We start from the raw sequence: 21,696 nt of genomic DNA, 5'->3' as shown, positions 1-21,696 counted from the left end.
TTCTTGCTCACGAAGTCTTGAATATGAAAGAATATTTCAAGGGCATGAAATTTTGGTTTCTAAACGTTTTTTTATAAGAAACAAACGACTAATTTTAATACAGGGTGTCCCTTATAAAAGTATCGAGTTTGAACATGCGATTGAGTAAAAAAGTTTGTGTGTGTTATCGCTAAAATATAAGAACGTTCTCCATCACATAGGCTCATTACAAAAGGTAGTTACAACGTATAAATTAATCAATAAAAAGAGGGAGAGCTTAAAATACAATTTTGTGAATACACACTTAAAACTTTCTACTCAATCGCATGTTCAAACTCGATACTTTTATTAGGGACACCCTGTAGATCGTCACTATTTGTGTTCTGAATGATTGTTTAACGGTCATGCTCACGTAGATATCAATTATATGTGTTAAGTGCATAACCAGGTAGGTCCATAAAAGTATCACTTGTTGCTTAAATTTTTAAACAAATTTCTCTTTTTTTCTCATCGTGTAATTTAAATAACGATTTAATAATCAAATAACAATACATATACAAGCAACATAAACATAAATATGCTATCAAATGTTCTTAACTTTATGAATAACTTTTTCAAAACAATTCAAACTCACAACCACTCCCATCACACTTTTTTTATATAAGGAACACGTTTATGAAAAACTCTAGGCTGAAAATGGTCCGACAAATAAGGAATTGTTTTAAGGAACTGCTCAAGGCTGAGAATAAGAAACAAGTTAAGGAACAGAGAATTAAACTTGACCTGCTCACGTTTACAAAAGCCTAGACAAAAAGATGACAAATATTGACGAAACAGAATTCGATAAACGTCTTTTTCTGTATTTTAGTCAATTGTAATACTCATACATTAGTTACATACTTAACAAATCCAATCTTAGCAGCTAAGTAAATAATAAATTTAGAGACTAAAATTCTCTGGAAAAATTAGGAAGTCCAGGCTCGGAGCCAAGTTAAGGTGTCCTATAAAAAATGTGTATTTGATGTTGAAAACCAATCCTCGTGGTAAAATGTGAATAATCCGTCGTCAACAAAGAGAGAATAATCAATTTTGAAGCAATTAATCTTCTTTGCCTTTGATTTAATATTTTTTGATTTTTTTTCAAGCGGTCCTTATAATTTATCATGTTTCCTAGAAATCAGTTCTGCTCAAAAAGCCCTCGACAGAAATTGACATTGCTTGACGTTGTCTATTGGCTTGCTGATTCTTGATATGCGTGAGTCTGATCACAAAGCTCCCTTGTGATATAACTTTTTGACCAAATATGGTAAAAAGGTTTTTGACTTTTGGACTCCATGTGGCATTATTATATTATATAGTAACAAACTTATGCATATCACGAATTCACAAAGCATACTTGTTGTTTCTCTATTCTACGCATTTATTCTTTGGTACATATTCAAGTTGCAGAATTATCATTTCTCGTTTGTTGCTGTGGCGGAGCTTGTGGATAGCCGGCTACAGCCAGGAGTGAGCCTGATACCCCACTATCTGTGTCAGGACACGGCAATGTGGCAGCTGAAATAGTCTGTAGAGGGATAGTTATAGGTTGTAACCCGTTGTAAATTGGAGGCGAGTTAGAGGTTGTTTGCTCTTGAGGTGGTGGATAGGAGGTCATAGGTGGCGGTGCGGGATATGGAACATTATGGTTTACATAGGGTGGTTGCTGTTCTGCAGATGAGGGTATGCTGCTCAAGACATCACTGTATGACGGGGGAGGTCCATTGCTGTCCGTTGCTGTGTATTTTGGCGGCGGAAGATCTAAAAATTGAAAAATTGTTTTTTTTTATAAAACTCTTCAGTGATTGCCTTTCCATTATTAAAACTTTGAGTATTTGGATGGGTCACAGGCAAGAAACAACAAAAATTTATTTATTCATTGATAAATTTTCTCCCTACTCTATGGTAGAGCATCTTCAGATCTAACATAACTCATAAAAAAAACCTATCTTATAACATCTAGCATCTTCAGACATTTGATTAAAAAATTATTTTTATTCCCTAGATAAAAAATTAATTAAGTTATTCTTATGAACAATAAAATCATTAATAAAAGACAATAAAATGATTATAAAAGATTTTCCCATATGTTTGATAAAAGTTTAATTTCTTCTTTTTTATTTAGTAAATTAGTTTTGTGTTCCTTAATTGCAACTGCCTCTTTGAATTTTCTCATTTTGAAATTCCTTTCTCTAAAAAGTACTTTTACATCATCAAACTCTGCCTCGTGATTGGTTTGTTTCAAGTGTTGAGACAAACCAGATACCTTTTCTTGCTCCCCGTTTGCACCTTGTTTATGTTCTTTCATTCTCGTTTCAATCGTTCTTCCCGTTTCTCCGATGTAATATTTCTCACAGTCTTTACAGTTTACTTTGTACACTACTCCTGACATATCTTGTGTTTCTACATTATTATTTGTTTTCACTTTCAATGCATTGCCCAACGTTTTTCCTTTTGTATTGACCAATTTAACGTTATAATGTTTACTTTTAGCTGAAATTTTCTCTGATATACCTTTTTCGTAGGGCAAATACATTTTTATCATATTTTCCTCATTTTCATCTCGAACTTTCTTTTTCTCGTTTGGTTTAAGAGATTCTTTTATGGTTCTCTTAACGACATTATTTGGGAAATCATTAAGTTGCATTGTTTTTTCGATATATTTCAATTCCTTGTGTAAATCCTCTTCGTTTGTACAAACTATCTTTGCACGTTTAGTCAACGTTTTGATTGTTGACACTTTCACATGATATGGTTGATTAGAATTAAAATTTGAGTATTGGCCGGTATGTGTTTTCTTCTTAAATACTTTGGTTTTCAATTTGTTATCTGTTGACCTTGCAACCACACAGTCTAAGAATGGTATTTCTCCGTTAGTCTCCTCCTCTGCAGTAAAGGTAACAGCTGTGTTGATTGCATTTAATTCGCTTAAAGTGTCATTTATAGCATGCCGAGAGATAGTAAAGGTATCATCAACTTTTCGAAGCCAAATTCTTGGAGCATAAATCATTTGATAAACATGGTGTTCCTCGATGCGTTGGACAAATAATTCAGCATAGGACGGAGACGCCGGGGATCCTATGAATAATCCATCAGCTTGGTCGTAATATTTGTTTCCCATTTTAAACGTCATGAATTGAATTGAAATTCTGGCGAGTCTGACAAGAGCTTCTTTGTTCAGCTTGGTTTTGAAGCTGTGTTGGTTGATTCTTCTCTCTACTTCACGGATGACTTCTTCTTTTGGTAGCGAAGGATACATATCAGCTATGTCAAAACTTATTAACTTTTCATCATCATTTAAAGTTAAAACTTTCAGTTTATCTACAAAATCACTGGTATCTTTAATGAATGACTTTGCATTTGTAGTGAGCGGTTTCAATTCATTACTAACAAATTTTGCAACCTTGTAAAAGGTTGATCCTTGAGTGTTTTTTTTTCACACTTGAAAAATATGCATTTTCAATAAAAAGAGATCTGCCAGACAAAGCCTTTTGTCAACATATCTTGTCGACCGTAAACAGTACGGCACGATACCCTATATTTTAAGGCGGTGCGGCGGTACGGCACGGCATCCTCACATTTAAGGACCTTTTTTCCTACTGATCTTCATTCAAACTACTGGATCCGAAAAAATCCGATCTAGTTAGCAAAGATATAGATATATGTCCCTATTTATAGGGACGTCCATAGGGACGTCCTTAAATATAGGGTGTCGCATCGTACTAAGCTGTTATAATAATACATAAACCTATTTATTGTTTGCGAAAGCATATGCATTTTTTCAATTAGGGATGATACTTTAAGTCAATTACCACTTAGCATTGTTTATCGATATCAAGAAAGTGCCAGCAATAAAAACACCTAGTAATTAAGGGGACGTAGCATGAAAACAGAAAATGCACTAGGTTGTGGGTTCATACCAAATATTTTAAAATGGTACTTCATGCATTTATATTCAATGCCCAGAAGATCAATGGTTGGTCCAGGGTAAGGAGTGGTCACAGCGATCTTCTATCGGATTCAAAATATCGATACATTTTAATTTTTGTAGAAAAAAACTTTTTGTTTTATCCTTATTGTATTTATGATCTAGTCCTACGGTCAAAATTTTAGGTCTCTAGCACCACTACAGTCGAAATTATGTGAATTCCGATTTGCGGGATCTGAGAGGGGATTTCTAGGGATTTTGAGGGATCTGAGAAAACGAAAGTGCACTGTCTCAAGAAAACTTATTATAGTTTTCGCAAATTTTAGATCTTAGTCTATTTCGTACATCAATTGCACTATATACACAATTTCCCATCTTCATTCGACTATTAAAACTCGAGTTATTAAAAAAAGCAAGTCAAAGTTTCCCCGACTTTTCATACTTCCAACACCAGATCACCGTGGGTTACTAGCCAAAGTCTTCGGATAGACAGCTAAGGAAAAAGGAAGTCTTCGGTTTACCCTCGCAACTTACTTAAGTATATTTCAATATTCAATATTCACCATGTATTATTCTATAGTATACAAAGGCTCGATATCGTGATAATATTATCTACCAATAATTTCATTTGTAAAATTTTAGCTCTGTGGGAATTTATTTATGAAATAGGATGAGCAAAATGCCTAGCCTTATTCATAGGATTCGTGTTTGCATTACAAGATTTTTTCATCCGTCACTACAGTAATCATTTTTTTTATTGTGAAGCACTCTTGATGTGAGATGTATGTTATTATAACCAAGCTCGCCCTACGATGAAAAACGAGGATTGCATGTTTTTATTGAAGGGAAATCTGCACATTTTCGTACATTTTATTACCTTTATGAATAGAAAATAGCAGGTCACAGATGCACAAATCCTGTGAAATAGGCTACCGTCGTTTTGCATAAGATTCACATCTCCGCAAAAAGGTTCCTTTGCTACTTTTTTAGCGGAAAAAGACCGGCACTGCACTTCGGGTAGTTAAAAAATGAGCTTCGGAAAGTTTAGGTAGTTTTCTTGTGCAAAACGATGGTAATGTATCAAAATACTTACAGTAAGGAGTCGTTGATATTTGTAAGCCGTTATTGATTTTTCCGATTTCGTTCGAATTATCAGCGCTGTTTCCTGATGCAGTAGTATTACTACTTCCTGCATTGCAAGTACTCGAAGGACCCGCCACCACAGTACGCTCTCTATTAAGTTGACCACTCATAGTGCTTCGATTTGTACTTTGTCGTGCGATGAGAGCACGTCGGTGTCGTACGCGCGCACACGAGATGCTAATAACGACGACAAAAACAACAACTGATGTTACGATGCCGATTGAGTTGAATTGGATACGTGATTTCGCTTTTAGTCCGTTTTTCTTGTTGTGATTACTTGTGATACGTGGTGCAACAGCTATAGAAGAAAAAATTAAAGCTGAAAAATAATACAGTAAACTCTCTCTCTAATTCGAATATTTCTCTAATTCAAAAAAAACGCTGGTCCCTCGAAGATCGAATTAGAGAGAGTCAACTGTATTCCTTTCTATTTGAATGACAGAGGGACATCGCTTGATTGAATACTTTAATGGGATACGTTTTCTTAGGGATTAAAATTTGCGTGTCACCCGCGAAATTAACTCCCAAAAAAGGAAAGGCCTTATCCGCGAAATATTTTTGAGAAAAAATCGAAAAATGTGAAATAACTATTTTTGAAAATTTTACTGGCATCAAAGAAGCGCTAATATGGCGTATTTCTGCACAAAATCGCAAATATATTCGAAATTAAGTCACTGCAAAAGCTCAGAATTTCGCGGATGAGCTCAACCGTGAAATATAATAATTCTCGCGAAAATTTATCTCATTTAAATAACGTGCTCCTCATGAAACAAAAATCAGCACTTTTCGTCCTTCCATCGAGGGACGTCCTTACTCAACGATTCGCAATCGGTCGAAGACTAAAAGAGGGGGAAGCTTTAAAATGTTCACCGCATTTCTAATGACGTATTGAATTTCGCACTTTCTTTTTTTTCTCGGTAAACATTTTTTCAAACTCTAGCAGTAAGTGGTATTTCCAATCTAGTGTATGTATGAAAAATACGTGTGCCACGCTATTAATAGCGAGTTTATATATACGTGTGTTTTTCTGCAACGGAGACAGTAAGCTTCTAACTTTTATGGATCCTGACTGACGATAATTCAGCACTTTTACCGACCTCGATTTTGCGGGTCAGAACACTGGGCTATTCTAAATAGTTTCAGTCACTCGGGCTGAAAACATAACTCGCTAATGTTCGAAAATAGTGCCTTGAAATCCTACATAGGAGATTTGACTATAGCCTTCGACTTTACCTTCGTAACCCACTGTATGCAATTATTCCATAATAGGTCCTACCTCAGGGCAAGTTATACTTTCTTTCACTCTTGAAATACCTTTTAAATTTGCTTATAGGAAAAGCGAACGAAGGGCCTGTGTACGAGTGTGCAAATGTTTTTTTGCGAGTCGAAATAATTATTGTCAAATTTTGCTTCAGGATCCTAAGGACGTTTTGCCCCTAAAAAGATTGAAATTTTGTCACATTAGTCCGTAAAATGGTTCGTAAAATTCACAATGTTTTTCTTTTTTCTTCCTTTTTAGTCCCGCTAAGCGTCCGAGGGTCGAAAGTCGAGTGCCACATACCAGTCACCTCGTAAACTAGTACCCCACCCACCAGATGGTTAGATTATCATAAGAAAAAGATCGTAGTTGTTTTGCTTCTTCTTGTTCAAAAATCAAAATTCAACAAGCTACATGCTGAATGGACCTAGCTGAAGATTGATGTAATAAGACAATTGAAAAATGAGAACAATAGTATGAAAATGCGAGAGATTCATAGAATCCGGCGATTGTCGGCTGTTCTGGTGATTTTTAGAAAGTTCCTGTACCAAAATCAGTTTCATTGAAAATTGAACCATGCTTAATCGTGGACATTCTTATCATAAATTATGTTGTTTTGAAAAAAACAAAGACATGAAACGAAATCCAATGAAAATAAGGATGAAAATTCGAGAAAAATGTCAAAAAAACGGTTTTTCCATCAGTGTGCAAAATTTCATAAAATAATATAAAGTACAGCTCGAGAAATTCAAGAAATACAGTACTGTCTTTCCCGCGAAAGCTGGTTGTTCCGGCAATTTTTAATTAGTTCCGGCTTCATAAATCAATTTTATTGACAATTGAAACATGCTTGATGGTGGGCATTACTATTAATAATGTTTTTGAATGAAAAAAACAACCAATTATAAGGAAAAAGTCTAAAAAAATCCAGAAAAACGGCGATTTCCGGCATATTTTCGGCATTTTCGGCCAGAAAAAATTGTTTCTCATAAATCAGACTCGGCCATGTTTTGGGCATTGTTAATACGCATCTTTGAGCAAAAAATCAGAAAAAAACTAATGATAAAATCTCGAGAAAGTGCCAAAAAACAGTTTTTCCGGGATATTTCCGGCATTTCGGCTCCGTCACATTCTGGGCAATGCCATTTTGCATCATTGTGCCAAAAATCAGGAAAAAATAATGAGCCAATCCTGAGAAAAGCTGGCAACAGACGAACGAACGAACGAACGAACGAACGAACGAACGAACGAACGAACGAACGAACGAAAACGAACGAACGAACGAACGAACGAACGAACGAACGAACGAACAACGAACGAACGAACGAACGAACGAACGAACGAACGAACGAACGAACGAACGAAACGAAACGAACGAACGAACGAACGAACGAACGAACGAACGAACGGACGGACGACGACGGACGGACGGACGGACGGACGGACGGACGGACGGACGACGGACGGACGGACGACGAACGGACGAACGAACGAACGAACGACGAACGACGAACGAACGAACGAACGAACGAACGAACGAACGAACGAACGAACGAACGAACGAACGAAACGAAATAACGAACGAACGAACGAACGAACGAACGAACGAACGAACGAACGAACGAACGAACGAACGAACGAACGAACGAACGAACGAACGAACGAACGAACGAACGAACGAACGAACGAACGAACGAACGAACGAACGAACGAACGAACGAACGAACGAACGAACGACGAACGAACGAAACGAACGAACGAACGAACGAAACGAACGAACGAACGAACGAACGAACGACGAACGAACGAACGAACGAACGAACGAACGAACGAACGAACGAACGAACGAACGAACGAACGAACGAACGAACGAACGAACGAACGAACGAACGAACGAACGAACGAACGAACGAACGAACGAACGAACGAACGAACGAACGAACGAACGAACGAACGAACGAACGAACGAACGAACGAACGAACGAACGAACGAACGAACGAACGAACGAACGAACGAACGAACGAACGAACGAACGAACGAACGAACGAACGAACGAACGAACGAACGAACGAACGAACGAACGAACGAACGAACGAACGAACGAACGAACGAACGAACGAACGAACGAACGAACGAACGAACGAACGAACGAACGAACGAACGACGAACGAACGAACGACGAACGAACGAACGAACGAACGAACGAACGAACGAACGAACGAAAACGAACGAACGAACGAACGAACGAACGAACGAACGAACGAACGAACGAACGAACGACGAACGAACGAACGAACGAACGAACGAACGAACGAACGAACGAACGAACGAACGAACGAACGAACGAACGAACGAACGAACGAACGAACGAACGAACTACGAACGAAACGAACGAACGAACGAACGAACGAACGAACGAACGAACGAACGAACGAACGAACGAACGAACGAACGAACGAAACGAACGAACGAAACGAACGAACGAACGAACGAACGAACGAACGAACGAACGAACGAACGAACGAAACGAACGAACGAACGAACGAACGAACGAACGAACGAACGAACGAACGAACGAACGAACGAACGAACGAACGAACGAACGAACGAACGAACGAACGAACGAACGAACGAACGAACGAACGAACGAACGAACGAACGAACGAACGAACGAACGAACGAACGAACGAACGAACGAACGAACGAACGAACGAACGAACGAACGAACGAACGAACGAAACGAACGAACGAACGAACGAACGAACGAACGAACGAACGAACGAACGAACGAACGAACGAACGAACGAACGTTAATTTATAGGACCTCCAATGTAGGTCCAAAAATAATGAAAATGTCTGATTTTATAGTTTTGACTCCTATTATTTATTGCAGATAGACAACAAATTTCTTCTTATTTTTTTATGCAGTAGGAGATAAGCCTTTTCATAAAAAAAGTATTGAGTTTGAACATGATTCTGAGAAAAAGGTTATTGCGTGTGTTTAACAAAATGTTAGGAAATATATACCAACACAACAATCGTTTTCATAACTGTCGTTGTGATTAAAAAGAATAAACTTTCTTTACAATTTTCATGATGTTAAAGTTATTGAGAATTGTATTTTGTAAAAGTTATTCATAAAAGATGTCTCCTGACAATTAATTTGACAAAGAGATAAACTTTGATATACATTGCAAATTTAGTGAAACACACATACGAACTTCCTTTCTATAGAAGTGGTACGACTCTATACTTTTTTTCCGGACACCCTGTAATTCAAAGGCTGCCTCATCTTGAAACCAATACCAAGGAGATTAAATCCCTTACGTTTTTAATTGTTACTTTAAAAATAGAATTAGCTTCTTATGAACTCCTCTGGGAATCAATTACCATACAGGGTGTCCCGAAAAAAAGTCTTGTGTCAGAACACGACTACAAGTAAAAAGTTTTATGTGTATGTTTGTCAAAAATTAGTTCAGTATAGGCTGCGTTTAGACCAGCCTGGCATTTGTAATTGCTTGCAGTATTCTTTTGAATTCTATTGTTCCACGCAATTGTTCGGTTTGTCAAATGCCTAATGATGCCAGCGTGTTGGCATTTCGTTGGCATTTGAAATGCCATTTTGAGCAAAGGAATCCCCTTTTCTGGCATTTCAAATCAAACAAAGGAACCAAAACAAAGAGAAAAAATGACATTTTTGATTTTTTAAAGTATTTGCACGTTTTTTATTCAGTTCTTTCTATAGATTGTAAAATTTGCGAGATTTGCCATAGCCTAGCCCTACGGCAAAAAGTTTCAGTCTTAATGACTGCAGTTTTTGAGTAATTCCATGCTTTCCATTGTTTGATATGTCAAAGTTGAACTTGAGGGAATCACCTTTTCAGTAATGACTCTAAAAAGACGATTCCTTAAATGCCATGACAGAAAATACAATGGAAAAGCTATTAAAATCGAATCCCTCATGAGCAAATGCCAAATTACAAATGCCAGTTGGTCTAAACGCAGCCATAAATGTGGTTAAATATAATGCGATCATTAAAATGTTTTTACTTTGTTTGAAGTTCATAAAAAGTTCATAAAAATGATTTATTTAACAACACAATTGATATTTTAATCTTAAGTTTATTGTGCTACTGCTTCACTGTAACCATTAAAGTGTTAATTACTGCGTTGCGTTAAAGAGATAAACTAGACATACACACAAAACAAATTTCTACTTGACCTCGTGCTCAGAGACAGGAATTTTTTTCGGGACACCCTGTAGTAGGTAATATTTTGAAAAGGAGGTAAGCGTTTTCCTCTTGACATAATTCATGAAAAGGTTTACCTTCAACAATCAAACGCTTTTTCTGATTAGTAACTATTTCATTTAGGTCAATGACATCGTTTTTAAGTTTTAACCAATCAGATCGATTTGATTCTTAATGGAACTTTTGGATTCAACGGTTTAAAGTTATTTATCCCGTTTATTACACCTTTTCGAATGTAGTCGCACGGTCAGGCGCGTGCCACTTTATTATTTAATTTACCACCCTAAACTCGACCCAATCATTTTTTTACACTTTTGTCTTTAGGTGCGAAAAAAAGATGGTTTTAGGGTGGTAAAACAGACAAAAAATGCCCGCGTGGCAATTAGCGGCTACGATCGAAAAGGTGTATTATTAGTTAAGATACTTACTTTGACGAGAACTCTCTATTATAAGCACTATTCCCGCTTTCATGTGTCCAAAGAAAGACAGACGCTTGCTAGTCTACCCTCCCAGGGACTTCACTGTAACAATAAAATATCTTACTTTGACGAGTGTGATGTTTTGGGTTGTCATAAGTTGTCCATCCCAGTGCTAAACCTCTGTAGTTTTTGTTGTTAAAGACTTTCTTGAATACGTATTCAACGTTGACATCATAGTTATACGTATTATATGTGTTGCTAGATCTCGAGATATGATTTCCGTTGTCGCAAATGTACTTGTAGAAAAAGATGTACGGATTTGATTGCTTGCCTGAAAAAAAAATTAAGGTAATCAAAACCTTTCGGATTAGCGTTTTCAGTCTCTTAAAGGTTTTGTTTTTAAATAAGTGATCCCGTTTCAAATCAGACACATATTTCATATCGGGGCAGTGTCTTCCTATTGTTATGTTATGCTGATATAAGCAAAAAAATGTTTTTCTTCTCCTCTTTCTTGCCAATCTGCTCCACATCTGTGTGCGAAAAATGCGAAAAAGCTTGTAAATTAAAATTGATGAGTAAGCAAACGGTATCACTCTTATTTAAAATCAAAACCTTTAAGCTTTTTTAATGCGGCTTCATTGCAATTGTTTCATTGCTTCCGTCTGGAGATTCTTGAAGCGTAACCTCCTTAGAAAGAGTCTGAAATTATACAAATAAAAATGTTTTATGAGAAAAACGTCAAATTGCAAGGAGAAATTGCAAGCGCTTGCAGTTTGTTCGGCAATATTTTTATATTGCATCGCAGAGTAATGACAGAAAGATTCGACGTGCTGTATTGCGCAATTTCTCAAGCACTTGTATAGGCTGCACGCATCCCCTCTGATATGATTTGATATAGGGGATGCGTATCGTCTAAAATATTTCTGTCCCAACTACCCCCGTCTACCCCATAGATTTCTTATAATCTGGTTTTAATTCTGCAGAAAGAACTTTTTGAGGGAAGAAAGTATGACAGATTAAATACCTCAGTAATTTAAAATTAATGAAACCTCAAAAGAATCCTAAAGCCTGCCGTCCACTAGTGCTATTTTTGGTTATTGCGAAATGTTATCTCATGTCTGAAGTTATTTTTAGATTTTACATGTCCACTATTAAATAGGATACAATACGCTAACACTACACTAGAGCACACACCAAAAGTCAAAAATGCTCTCATGTGGTGAAGATGTTTTTATCGGACAATGATTTTTGAAAACTCCCTATCGTGAATTAAAATAACGCGATAGACAGGTTTATTCCGCGATAGACATTGTTATTTATAGATGATTATTTCGCGATAGCTTAAAATAGCCTAGTGGACGGCAGGCTTAACTTATGAGAAATATGTTGCAGTCGAAAAATAAATTTAACTATCCCGTTATGCAAATTGAAAAGGATGCATTCTAAGATACCGTTGAAATCGGCAAAATTAATGACTTGGTTTATAGTAGCTTATACCATGAAAATAATGGAAACACTGGATAAACAAAGTTCTAGATTTTCATTCATATTTCATAAGTTTCAAGCCGAAGGCTAGAGGAGGATATATATTGAGGAAATAATTAGCTTCAAATCCTACATTGGACAGTAGCGTAGAAAGGGGCGAAGAACGAGCTGCGTTGGAGAGCAGATTTTTACGACAAAGCTCTATTCGTGCTATAAAAACATAAGTTACTGTGTCGTTGATATCTGCTCCACAAAATCATTTATTCATAGTTTTTTTTGGCTTGAAGCTTGCCTGAAATATAATCACTCGATCGTGCAAACTTAGATAATAAGAGCAAAGGAGAAGATCGTGCAATTCTTTGTTCCCATATTTTCAATCAACTTTCAAGCAACAGTGAGAATACACCCATATACTTTTTGCCCACTCGGTATTTCTCACTTCATTATTAAGGGCTCTGACCGTAGTGAATTTTTGATATTTACCACGTACAAAATATAAATTTCTACTTAATGTAGCACACAAAATTGTGGCATGTTGTACATTTTCTGCTAGGCCAATTATACTTGAGTCTAAAAATTTAGGAATCGCAATGAAAAAATTTGATGAAGAAGAAAATGAAGACTTTTGCGAAGAATAGTATTTTAACTTTGAAGAGTTTACTTTGGGCGAAGAAAAAACATTTTGAAAATATTTTTGCCGTAGATGGTGTATCTTTTACCGAACTAAAAAAGATTTTCAAAACATTTTTCTGAAAGCTTATTTGTCTCAAAATCTTGAAAATAGTGCTTATATAGAAAAACAACCATAATTTTTGATGCATTAATTTAGAAAAATTTTTCGAAAAATTTAAAACAGTTCATTTTTTTGCGGACAGTTTGAAAAAGCTTTGAAATAAAAAGGTTAATTACCTATTAAAATTTAGACTTTTTATAAAAGAAAGTAATGCAACATATTATCAACGTCTTTTTAAAGTTCATAGCGTCATTTTTGCAATTAAATTCTTAATCACTCGTGAGGGATTTGATTAAAAAGCAATTTATAAAGGCAATTCTTTGTTAAAAGTGTTAAAGAATCTAAAACATAACTTTTATGTTCAAATACTAAAATCAATTTTTCGACTATGGTCAGAGCCCTTAAGGGCGGCACATACCGTACCCTCCATATGGCTAAGTACCTCCCCTCCCCGCCGGGACTATGGTCAGAGTCCTTAAGTAATTAAAATTTATCAGGACTCGGCAATCCTTGAGTTGAACGAAAAATACGCAAAAAGATCACGCTAAATGAAACTAACCTTCGAGTTTGAGATGTGATTTGCACGAGGGGAAATAATCATTCGATTGAAAATCGTCATCCATTATGTTTAGAGTAATGCTTTTGTCATTTTGTGTTTTAATTCTCCAATTACATTCCACTTTGTTTTTGCCGGTACCGTGTGGCCACCCTGGTGAAATAATCACACCGCTTGGCTCTGTTAACACCCTAAAGAGTAAATAAACAAGAATTGTGCCATATCAATCGATGTTACTTTCGGGTAAAAATAGCTCATTGAGGTCAATGAGCTGTTTTTACCCGAAAGAATACCCTAAGAACATCGAAAGAATACCTTAAGAACATCGAAGGAATACCTTAAGACCATCGAAAGAATACCTTAAGAACATCGAAAGAATACCTTAAGAACATCGAAAGAATACCTTAAGAACATCGAAAGAATACCTTAAGAACATCGAAAGAATACCTTAAGAACATCGAAAGAATACCTTAAAAACATCGGAAGAATACCTTAAGAACATTGGAAGAATACCCAACAATTTTTGTTGTGTGAGTTTATCAAATTAAAGATTTTTGAGGAACTCATTTTCATCAAGTCTTTTCATCTTTCTAGCGCTCTTTATGGATTTTTTCAAGAACCTGTATCGTGCGGAAGTAATTTCCACCCAATAAAATGCACATAAAATTACTTTTTACGACATTTCATGAACTTTAAAATGACATTGTAGGCTAAATCTTACCTCTCATACCAGGAGCAATCAGAGTGCGGGATAGACGCTTGATCTATGAATTCAGCCAAGACTCGAAAATAACTCGCATATTTATATCCATTGACCAATTTTAAGGTAGCACATTTAGAATGAGTGTAAATATCATGTGGCTTGTTATCATCTCCACAAAAAGTACCAACAATTTGTTCAACATTACACCTGTAGAGAAGAATAGATGGATATAAAACCTCTGAATGCATTCAGAATGGGTCCTACCCACGAAGGAGTAGGAATCACGGCGCTGATAGACACTGTGACTTGACAAGCGTATACCATGACACTGGGAGAGCGAAGCTCACGCGAGGCCGACTTATGAGTGCCACAGCACGTCAAAATGTCTGTCTAATCTACCCAATCTTGTAGCAAAGTAATGGTACCCAATTCCCAACACATGGCATGGGTTGACCCAGGTGAAGGTATATTCGTCGAGAAGTATTTCCCATGGTTGTATGTTGTATCTGTAAAAATTACATTTCGATTCGCAAAAGACTGCTCGACTATAAAAGGGTGATTACTGCAGGGCGACGTAGAAAAATATTATGTACCAAAAAAAAGAATCCTATGAAATGGCTAATTCCTGAATCTAATGAAAATTCGAAAAGCCATTCTCAAATTGTGCACACTTAAGGGCTCTGACCATAGTGATTTTTTATTATTTGCCACTTACAAAATATAAAATTCTACTTGATGTAGCCCACAAAACTGTGGCATATTATACATTTTCTGTTAGGCCAATCATCCTTGAGTCTGAAAATCTAAAAATCGCAATGAAAAAAGTTGATGAAGAAGAAAATGAAGACTTTTGCGAAGAAGAGTATTTAAACTTTGAAGAGCTTAGTTTCGGCGAAGAAAAAACATTTTGAAAATATTTTGGCGGTAGATGGTGTATCTTTTATCGAACTAAAGCTTATTTGCTTCAAAATTTTGAAAATAGTGCTTTTTGACCGATAACTTTTGATGAATTAACTTAGAAAATTTTTTACGAAAAATTTAAAACAGTTCAATTCTTTGCGGGTGTGATTATCATTACATTTGTGTTCGAGTATTTTCTACCTAATTACTTTTTATCAACTCTTTTTTTTTTCTATAATGTCTTGTCGTATCTTTTTTACTATTTTATGTGTATGTTGGAGCTACATCTGTAAGGTTTGTTTTGGTTTTGGATTTGTCGAACCGGATGGCTTGATATGGGAATAAGTCTACAGCAGTATAGAGCGTGCGTTGGAAATTTTAACTCTTGCAAATATCTTTTCGGGAGAGTAAGCCTGAGTCTATGTATTAATCTTATGTTTTGGGGGTTACCAAATCTTCTCCCCTATCGTTTCCATCTTTTCTGGTTACAATATTTTTATACACTTTTTCAGCTTAGCCTTCTCCTTTTGGCAGGAGATATTGAGTCTAACCCGGGGCCGAGAGAGAAAGATAACACCTTATTAATTTCTCATTGGAATCTAAACAGCGTTTGGGTTAATAAATTTTCAAAGATTGCTCAAATTACTGCCTTTCTGAGTGCTCACAAGTTTGATATCTTCTGCGTTGGTGAGTCGTTTCTCGATTCTTCTATCGAGAGCGATGATTCGAGGTTGAAGATAGAAAATTATGAGTTGCTCAGATGTGATCACCCATCTAACTCAAAAATAGGTGGTGTTTGTCTTTATTATAGAGAGGGTCTTTCTGTTGATAGAAGGCCTGAGTTGTCTTCTCTTGACGAGTGCCTTGTTTGTGAAGTTAAATCTGGTTCGAAAAAACTTCTTCTTTGTCTTCTCTACCGAACTCCTAGTCAAAATGCAGAAGAATTTTCTGCATTTAAACAAAAATTGGAGGAAACTATCAGAAAAACTTATAATGTTTCTCCTACTTTGGCTATTTTTCTCGGTGACTTTAACGCAAGAAACTCAGTTTGGTGGACTGGTGATATCACAAATTCTCAGGGAGAGGACATTAGCGAGTTAGCTTCACAATATGGGTTACATCAACTGATTGATGAGCCGACTCATCTTCGTCCTGGGTGTTCTCCTTCTTGCATTGATCTTATTTTTTCATCTTCGCGGACTCCTATTTTAGACTCCGGGGTTTTACCTTCACTTAATCCACGTTGCCACCACCAGATACCCTTCGTAAAACTAAACTTTCAAACTACATTCCCTCCAGCCTATAAACGCAAGATTTGGGACTTTTCTCGTGCTGATGAGAGGGGAATCGTGCTTGCCCTGAATGCCATTGATTGGGAAACCTCCTTTCTGGGACTCAACGTAGAAGATCGTGTTTCCCTTCTCTCTGAATATATACTTAATATTTTTTCTAATTTTGTTCCAAATAAAACTATCACCATCAGAGACAAAGATGCGTTATGGATGACTCCTGAGATAAAGCAGATGCTTTTGGATAAGGCTAAGATATATCGTCGTTGGAGAAAATGGGGAAATCCTTTAGATGGTCAGGCACTTGTTGACATGGTTGACAGGTGTAGATTGGCCATCAAGACTGCCAAGGATAACTATTTTTCTCGTCTTGGCAACTCTTTAAATGATCCAAACATAGGAAGTAAGAAATACTGGTCTACTCTGAAGCAGTTTCTGAACGTACGTAAAACCCCGAAAATTCCACCTATTCGAAATGAAAGAAACGTCCTTGTAAGCGATGTTTCTGAGAAGGCCGATATTTTCAACTCTTTTTTTTCAAACCAATGCTCACTTATCGATACTGGCAGTGTTTTGCCACCTGAACAATTTCTTACTAACTCCAGACTCGATAATCTTGTATTTGAAGAAGAAAAAATCGAGTCTATTATTAATTCTTTGAATGTTAACAAGGCCCATGGGTGGGATAATATTTCTACTCGTATGGTCAGAATCTGTGGTAAGTCTCTAGTTAAACCTTTGCTTAGTATATTCAAACTTTCTATCAACTCTGGCATCTTCCCATCACAGTGGAAGAAAGGAAACGTGGTTCCTGTCTATAAAAAGGGAGACAGGAGCATAGCCAAAAACTACAGACCAGTGTCTCTTCTTCCTGTGTTTGGAAAAATATATGAAAAGTGTATTTATGATACACTTTACAGATATTTTGAAAATAACAACTTATTTTCTCCTTGTCAGTCTGGTTTTCGGGAGGGGGATTCCTGCATTTCTCAGTTGTTATCCATAACGCATGATATTTATACAGGGTTTGACAAAGATCCTTCTCTAGATACCAGGGGGGTGTTTTTAGATATTTCAAAGGCATTCGATCGGGTGTGGCACGATGGCTTACTCTTTAAACTCAAATCTTATGGGGTGACTGGACCGTTACTTTCCTTAATTCGCAGCTTTCTTGACGATAGGCATCAGAGAGTTGTGTTGAATGGGAAAACATCTGAGTGGAAGCGAATCAATGCAGGGGTACCTCAAGGCTCGATTCTTGGTCCATTGTTCTTCTTAATTTATATTAATGATCTTCCAGAAAACCTTGAGTCAAAACCCAAGATCTTTGCTGACGATACCTCTTTATTCTCTCTTGTGATTGATCAACTCTTGAGCCTTGATGTACTTAACAGAGATCTCTCCAGGATAACTGATTGGGCTCATCAATGGAAGATGTCTTTTAACCCTGACCCATCTAAGCAAGCTGTTGAAGTCTATTTTACCTGTAGACTCACTCCTCCTAATGCTCCAGTAATATCCTTTAATAACTCTAATATCGCGACCAGTGAGTACCAGAAACATCTTGGTTTAATCTTAGATTCAAAACTTTCTTTTGATCGCCATCTAGATGAGAAGATACAAAAGGCCAATAAAGGAATTGGTCTTATTAACCGACTTCGCAAGCATGTGCCTAGGAGATCTCTACTAACCATTTATAAATCTTTCATTAGGCCTCATCTTGATTATGGTGATATCGTATATGACCGCCCAGGAAATGCTACCTTTGTGCAGAAGCTTGAATCTATTCAATATAATGCCTGCCTTGCTATAACAGGCTGTTTTCGTGGAACGTCTCAAGAAAAACTATATTCAGAACTTGGTCTTGAAAGTCTTGCTGACAGGCGCTTTGCTAGAAGAATGACATTCTTCTATGGAATTATTAACAATTTAGCCCCTTCGTATTTACGTAACTACCTGCCAGTAAGACTTACAGCACCAGGTGGCCTTAGAACAAGAAATCCTATTTATCCTCTTAATATACGAACTGAACGTTTCCGTAACACTTTTTTTCCGTACTGCATATCTCAGTGGAATGTTCTGGGAGGTAATATACGAGATCTACCTTCAATTAAAACTTTCAAAAAAGCAATCTATGAATTTTTGAGACCCAAGCAATCCCATGTTTTTGATGTTCCTGACATTCAAGGAGTGATCTTTCTTAATCGACTTCGGGTCGGTTTCAGCCATCTCAACGAGCATAAATTTAGACATGGCTTCCGCGACACTTTAGACCCTTTCTGTGGTTGCCGAACTAACTCTGTTGAAAACACTCAACACTTTCTTCTGCACTGCTCTATATATTCCCATGCAAGACAATCTTTGTTCGACAAACTTCAGACCCTAGGCATTATTTTTCATCCGCCACTTAACCCTCCTTTTTTCTGTCGGCTTTTATTATATGGGGATGAAAGTTTGACTTCAAATCTAAATAAATCTATTCTTTGTTCTGTTGTTGAATTTCTTAACGAAACTGGAAGGTTTAGCGGTGCTTTATTTTAGGCTTTTACCTAACAACTGTAGCTTCCTTCTCCAAGATTTTTTCTTTTTATTTTCTTTATTTACTTATTTATTTATTTTTTACATAGTCTAGTACCTCTGGCGATATAACGTTAGTTCCTAGCGGGGGGAGGGACTATATTTTATGTTTAAGTAATGTTTTGTAATATATGTTCGTAGTGTACACGTGTCTTTGTTTCAATAAAGAAAAAAAAAAAAAAAAAAAAAAAAAAAAAAAAAAAATTCTTTGCGGACAGTTTGAAAAAACTTAAAACAAAAAGTTTAACTACCCATTAAAACTTAGCACTTTTTATAAAAGAAGGTGATGCAGCATATTATTAACGTCTTTTTAAAGTTCATAACGTCATTTTTGCAATTAAATTCTTAATTCCTCATAAGGGATTTGATTAGAAAGCAATTTATAAAGGCAAATCTTTGCTAAAAGTGTTAAAGAACCTACAACATACCTTATTGGAACTAATTTTCGAGGGGCTTTAATTTTAGCGTTTTTCGTGGTTTTTCGTCAAAATCGCGAAAATTTGATCCCGCGAAAAATTTTGAGAGTTGAAAGCCGCGAAAATTAATTCCCGCGAAATACAATTGTTTTCAATTTTATCGAAAAATTTGAAGAACCCCTAGAAAAATGAAAGAAATTTGTCTAAAAAAGTTAAAAACCCGCGAAAATTCCAGAATGTAAAAAACCGCGAAAATTAGAACCCGCGAAATGCAATTTTTCGGATATTTTTTTTCGACCGCGAAAATTAGTTCCCGCGAAAATTAGTTCCAATAAGGTAACTTTTATGTTCAAATACTAAAATCAATTTTCCGACTATGGTCAGAGCCCTTAAAAATCAACTTTACTTTAGATCACGCTATCCTTAGAATTAATAATTCTTAACTATCGGCAAATAAAAAATATCTTACCCTGTAATAACAATCAGTTTATCTTTCGAACAATCCGGCATATCTCCTGACAGCTGAAACGATTCCCATTTTAATCTCAATATTTTGTTGTGATAGTAAGAAGACGAAGACGCACTTTCAATTCGATAATATTCGGTTGTATAGAACCCCTTAGAGTTGATTGTACTTCTAGTTTTAACCCGGCGTTCATACTCTTTACAGCTCGTATCGTAGTAGCTGTTACATTGGTGTAAAGCCTTGATTGTTAGGAAATATTCAAATGATAGAATCAAGCTGATGAAGATGACCAATAATTCGTTTTGCTTTGTTTCTTTTTTCATTTTCTGGATGATGAAATCATGAAAAATCGGAAATTAAGACAATAGATCTTATCGGAATTTCGCTGATTTTTCTAAAAAAAACAATGCATCGTGGGATTGTTTCGGGAGTATTACTATAGAATTCCCTCGAGGAATTCCTAAGAGATTTCTATTTTAATACTCCCGAAACAATCCCACAATGCATTGCTTTTTTAGAAAAATAGAAAACTCCGATAAGATCTATTGATATCGAATATTACTGTCTAAACCTATTTCTATACTAGCCATAATTTTCATTAAAGTGCCACCGCAGAAGAACGATCAAATAAACTGTTGAATTTGGAAAGAAATGTTACTGATAGCCGTTACTTCTGTTAGAATGGCATCTCATCTGAAGCAAAATTTAGTCTACAAATATTAGCAAGTTGTGTCCATCTCATAGATATCTCCTTATAGAGATAAGATAAATTTATTTATCTGTTTTTATGTCATCTCTTTTATTACCAAAATAATGGTATATAATGGCTTGTTTATATCATACTAAACGCTACTGTACTAAACTGCCTTTTTAAATGTAATAGTCACACGAAGTTTTTGAAATGATACAAATTTCTAATTTACGTTGCTCAGAGCGGTTAATAACTACTTGTGGTTTAAATAGGGAATTTCCCAACAAAAAAGGAATTTCCCTTAAATCGACTCCCTGAGGTAATAAAAAAAGAAATATAGAGCTTTGAAAATGGGTAATCAGATCAAAACAAATCCGGAAAAGTGTTTTTAATGATGATAAAACAATAGAAATACAGTCAAGCTAAGAATGTTACCGGTACACCATTTAACCGGAACTAAAATACTGAAAAACGCGAGCAAAATTATGACATGTTTGCCCAACTTCCTTATGCGTGAAGCTATGAATGCCATCCTCGGAAGCTTTAGGATTCCTGCGGTGGCAAAAATTCGATCAATAAAGAACAGCAAACTTCAACTTCTAAAGTCTATTACGATAAGTGTTGACTCTTTTTTCTTTTACCTACCGGGTGCGCCACAAAAAAGTTTCTCTCTTTAAAACTAATTTTCCCAAAATCTAAGAATTTTAAAAGAACCATTCCTCTTCCATTGGAAAGAAGAAAGATAAACTTAAATTTTGATGGGTCATTTATTAAATTCGGTTGATGAGATCGAGAGTTATGCTCTATTGAATAAAAAAGTTACTTTTTGAAAGTGCTCAAAAACGTTAAAAATCGACCTATCA

The 21,696-nt window shown here is 36.1% G+C and overlaps 1 protein-coding gene across 1 annotated transcript; it reads right to left on the bottom strand.

The window, feature by feature from the left end:
- Positions 1-818: 818 nt before the first annotated feature.
- Positions 819-20,464, bottom strand: LOC136823770 (uncharacterized). Its single transcript, XM_067079939.1, has 6 exons — positions 20,146-20,464; positions 14,513-14,701; positions 13,795-13,982; positions 11,142-11,348; positions 5,040-5,387; positions 819-1,779 (listed from the first exon to the last, which is right to left on the bottom strand). Exons 1-6 carry the CDS (start codon positions 20,184-20,186, stop codon positions 1,418-1,420), a joined length of 1,335 nt encoding a protein of 444 aa, XP_066936040.1. The 5' UTR covers positions 20,187-20,464; the 3' UTR covers positions 819-1,417.
- Between the last annotated feature and the right edge of the window lie 1,232 nt (positions 20,465-21,696).

The sequence above is a fragment of the Clytia hemisphaerica genome, unplaced genomic scaffold (genome assembly GCF_902728285.1).
Source record: "Clytia hemisphaerica strain Z4C2 unplaced genomic scaffold, Clytia hemisphaerica genome assembly, whole genome shotgun sequence".
Taxonomy (NCBI): Eukaryota; Metazoa; Cnidaria; class Hydrozoa; order Leptothecata; family Clytiidae; genus Clytia; species Clytia hemisphaerica.
This window is presented reverse-complemented; position numbering and strand designations above follow the sequence as displayed.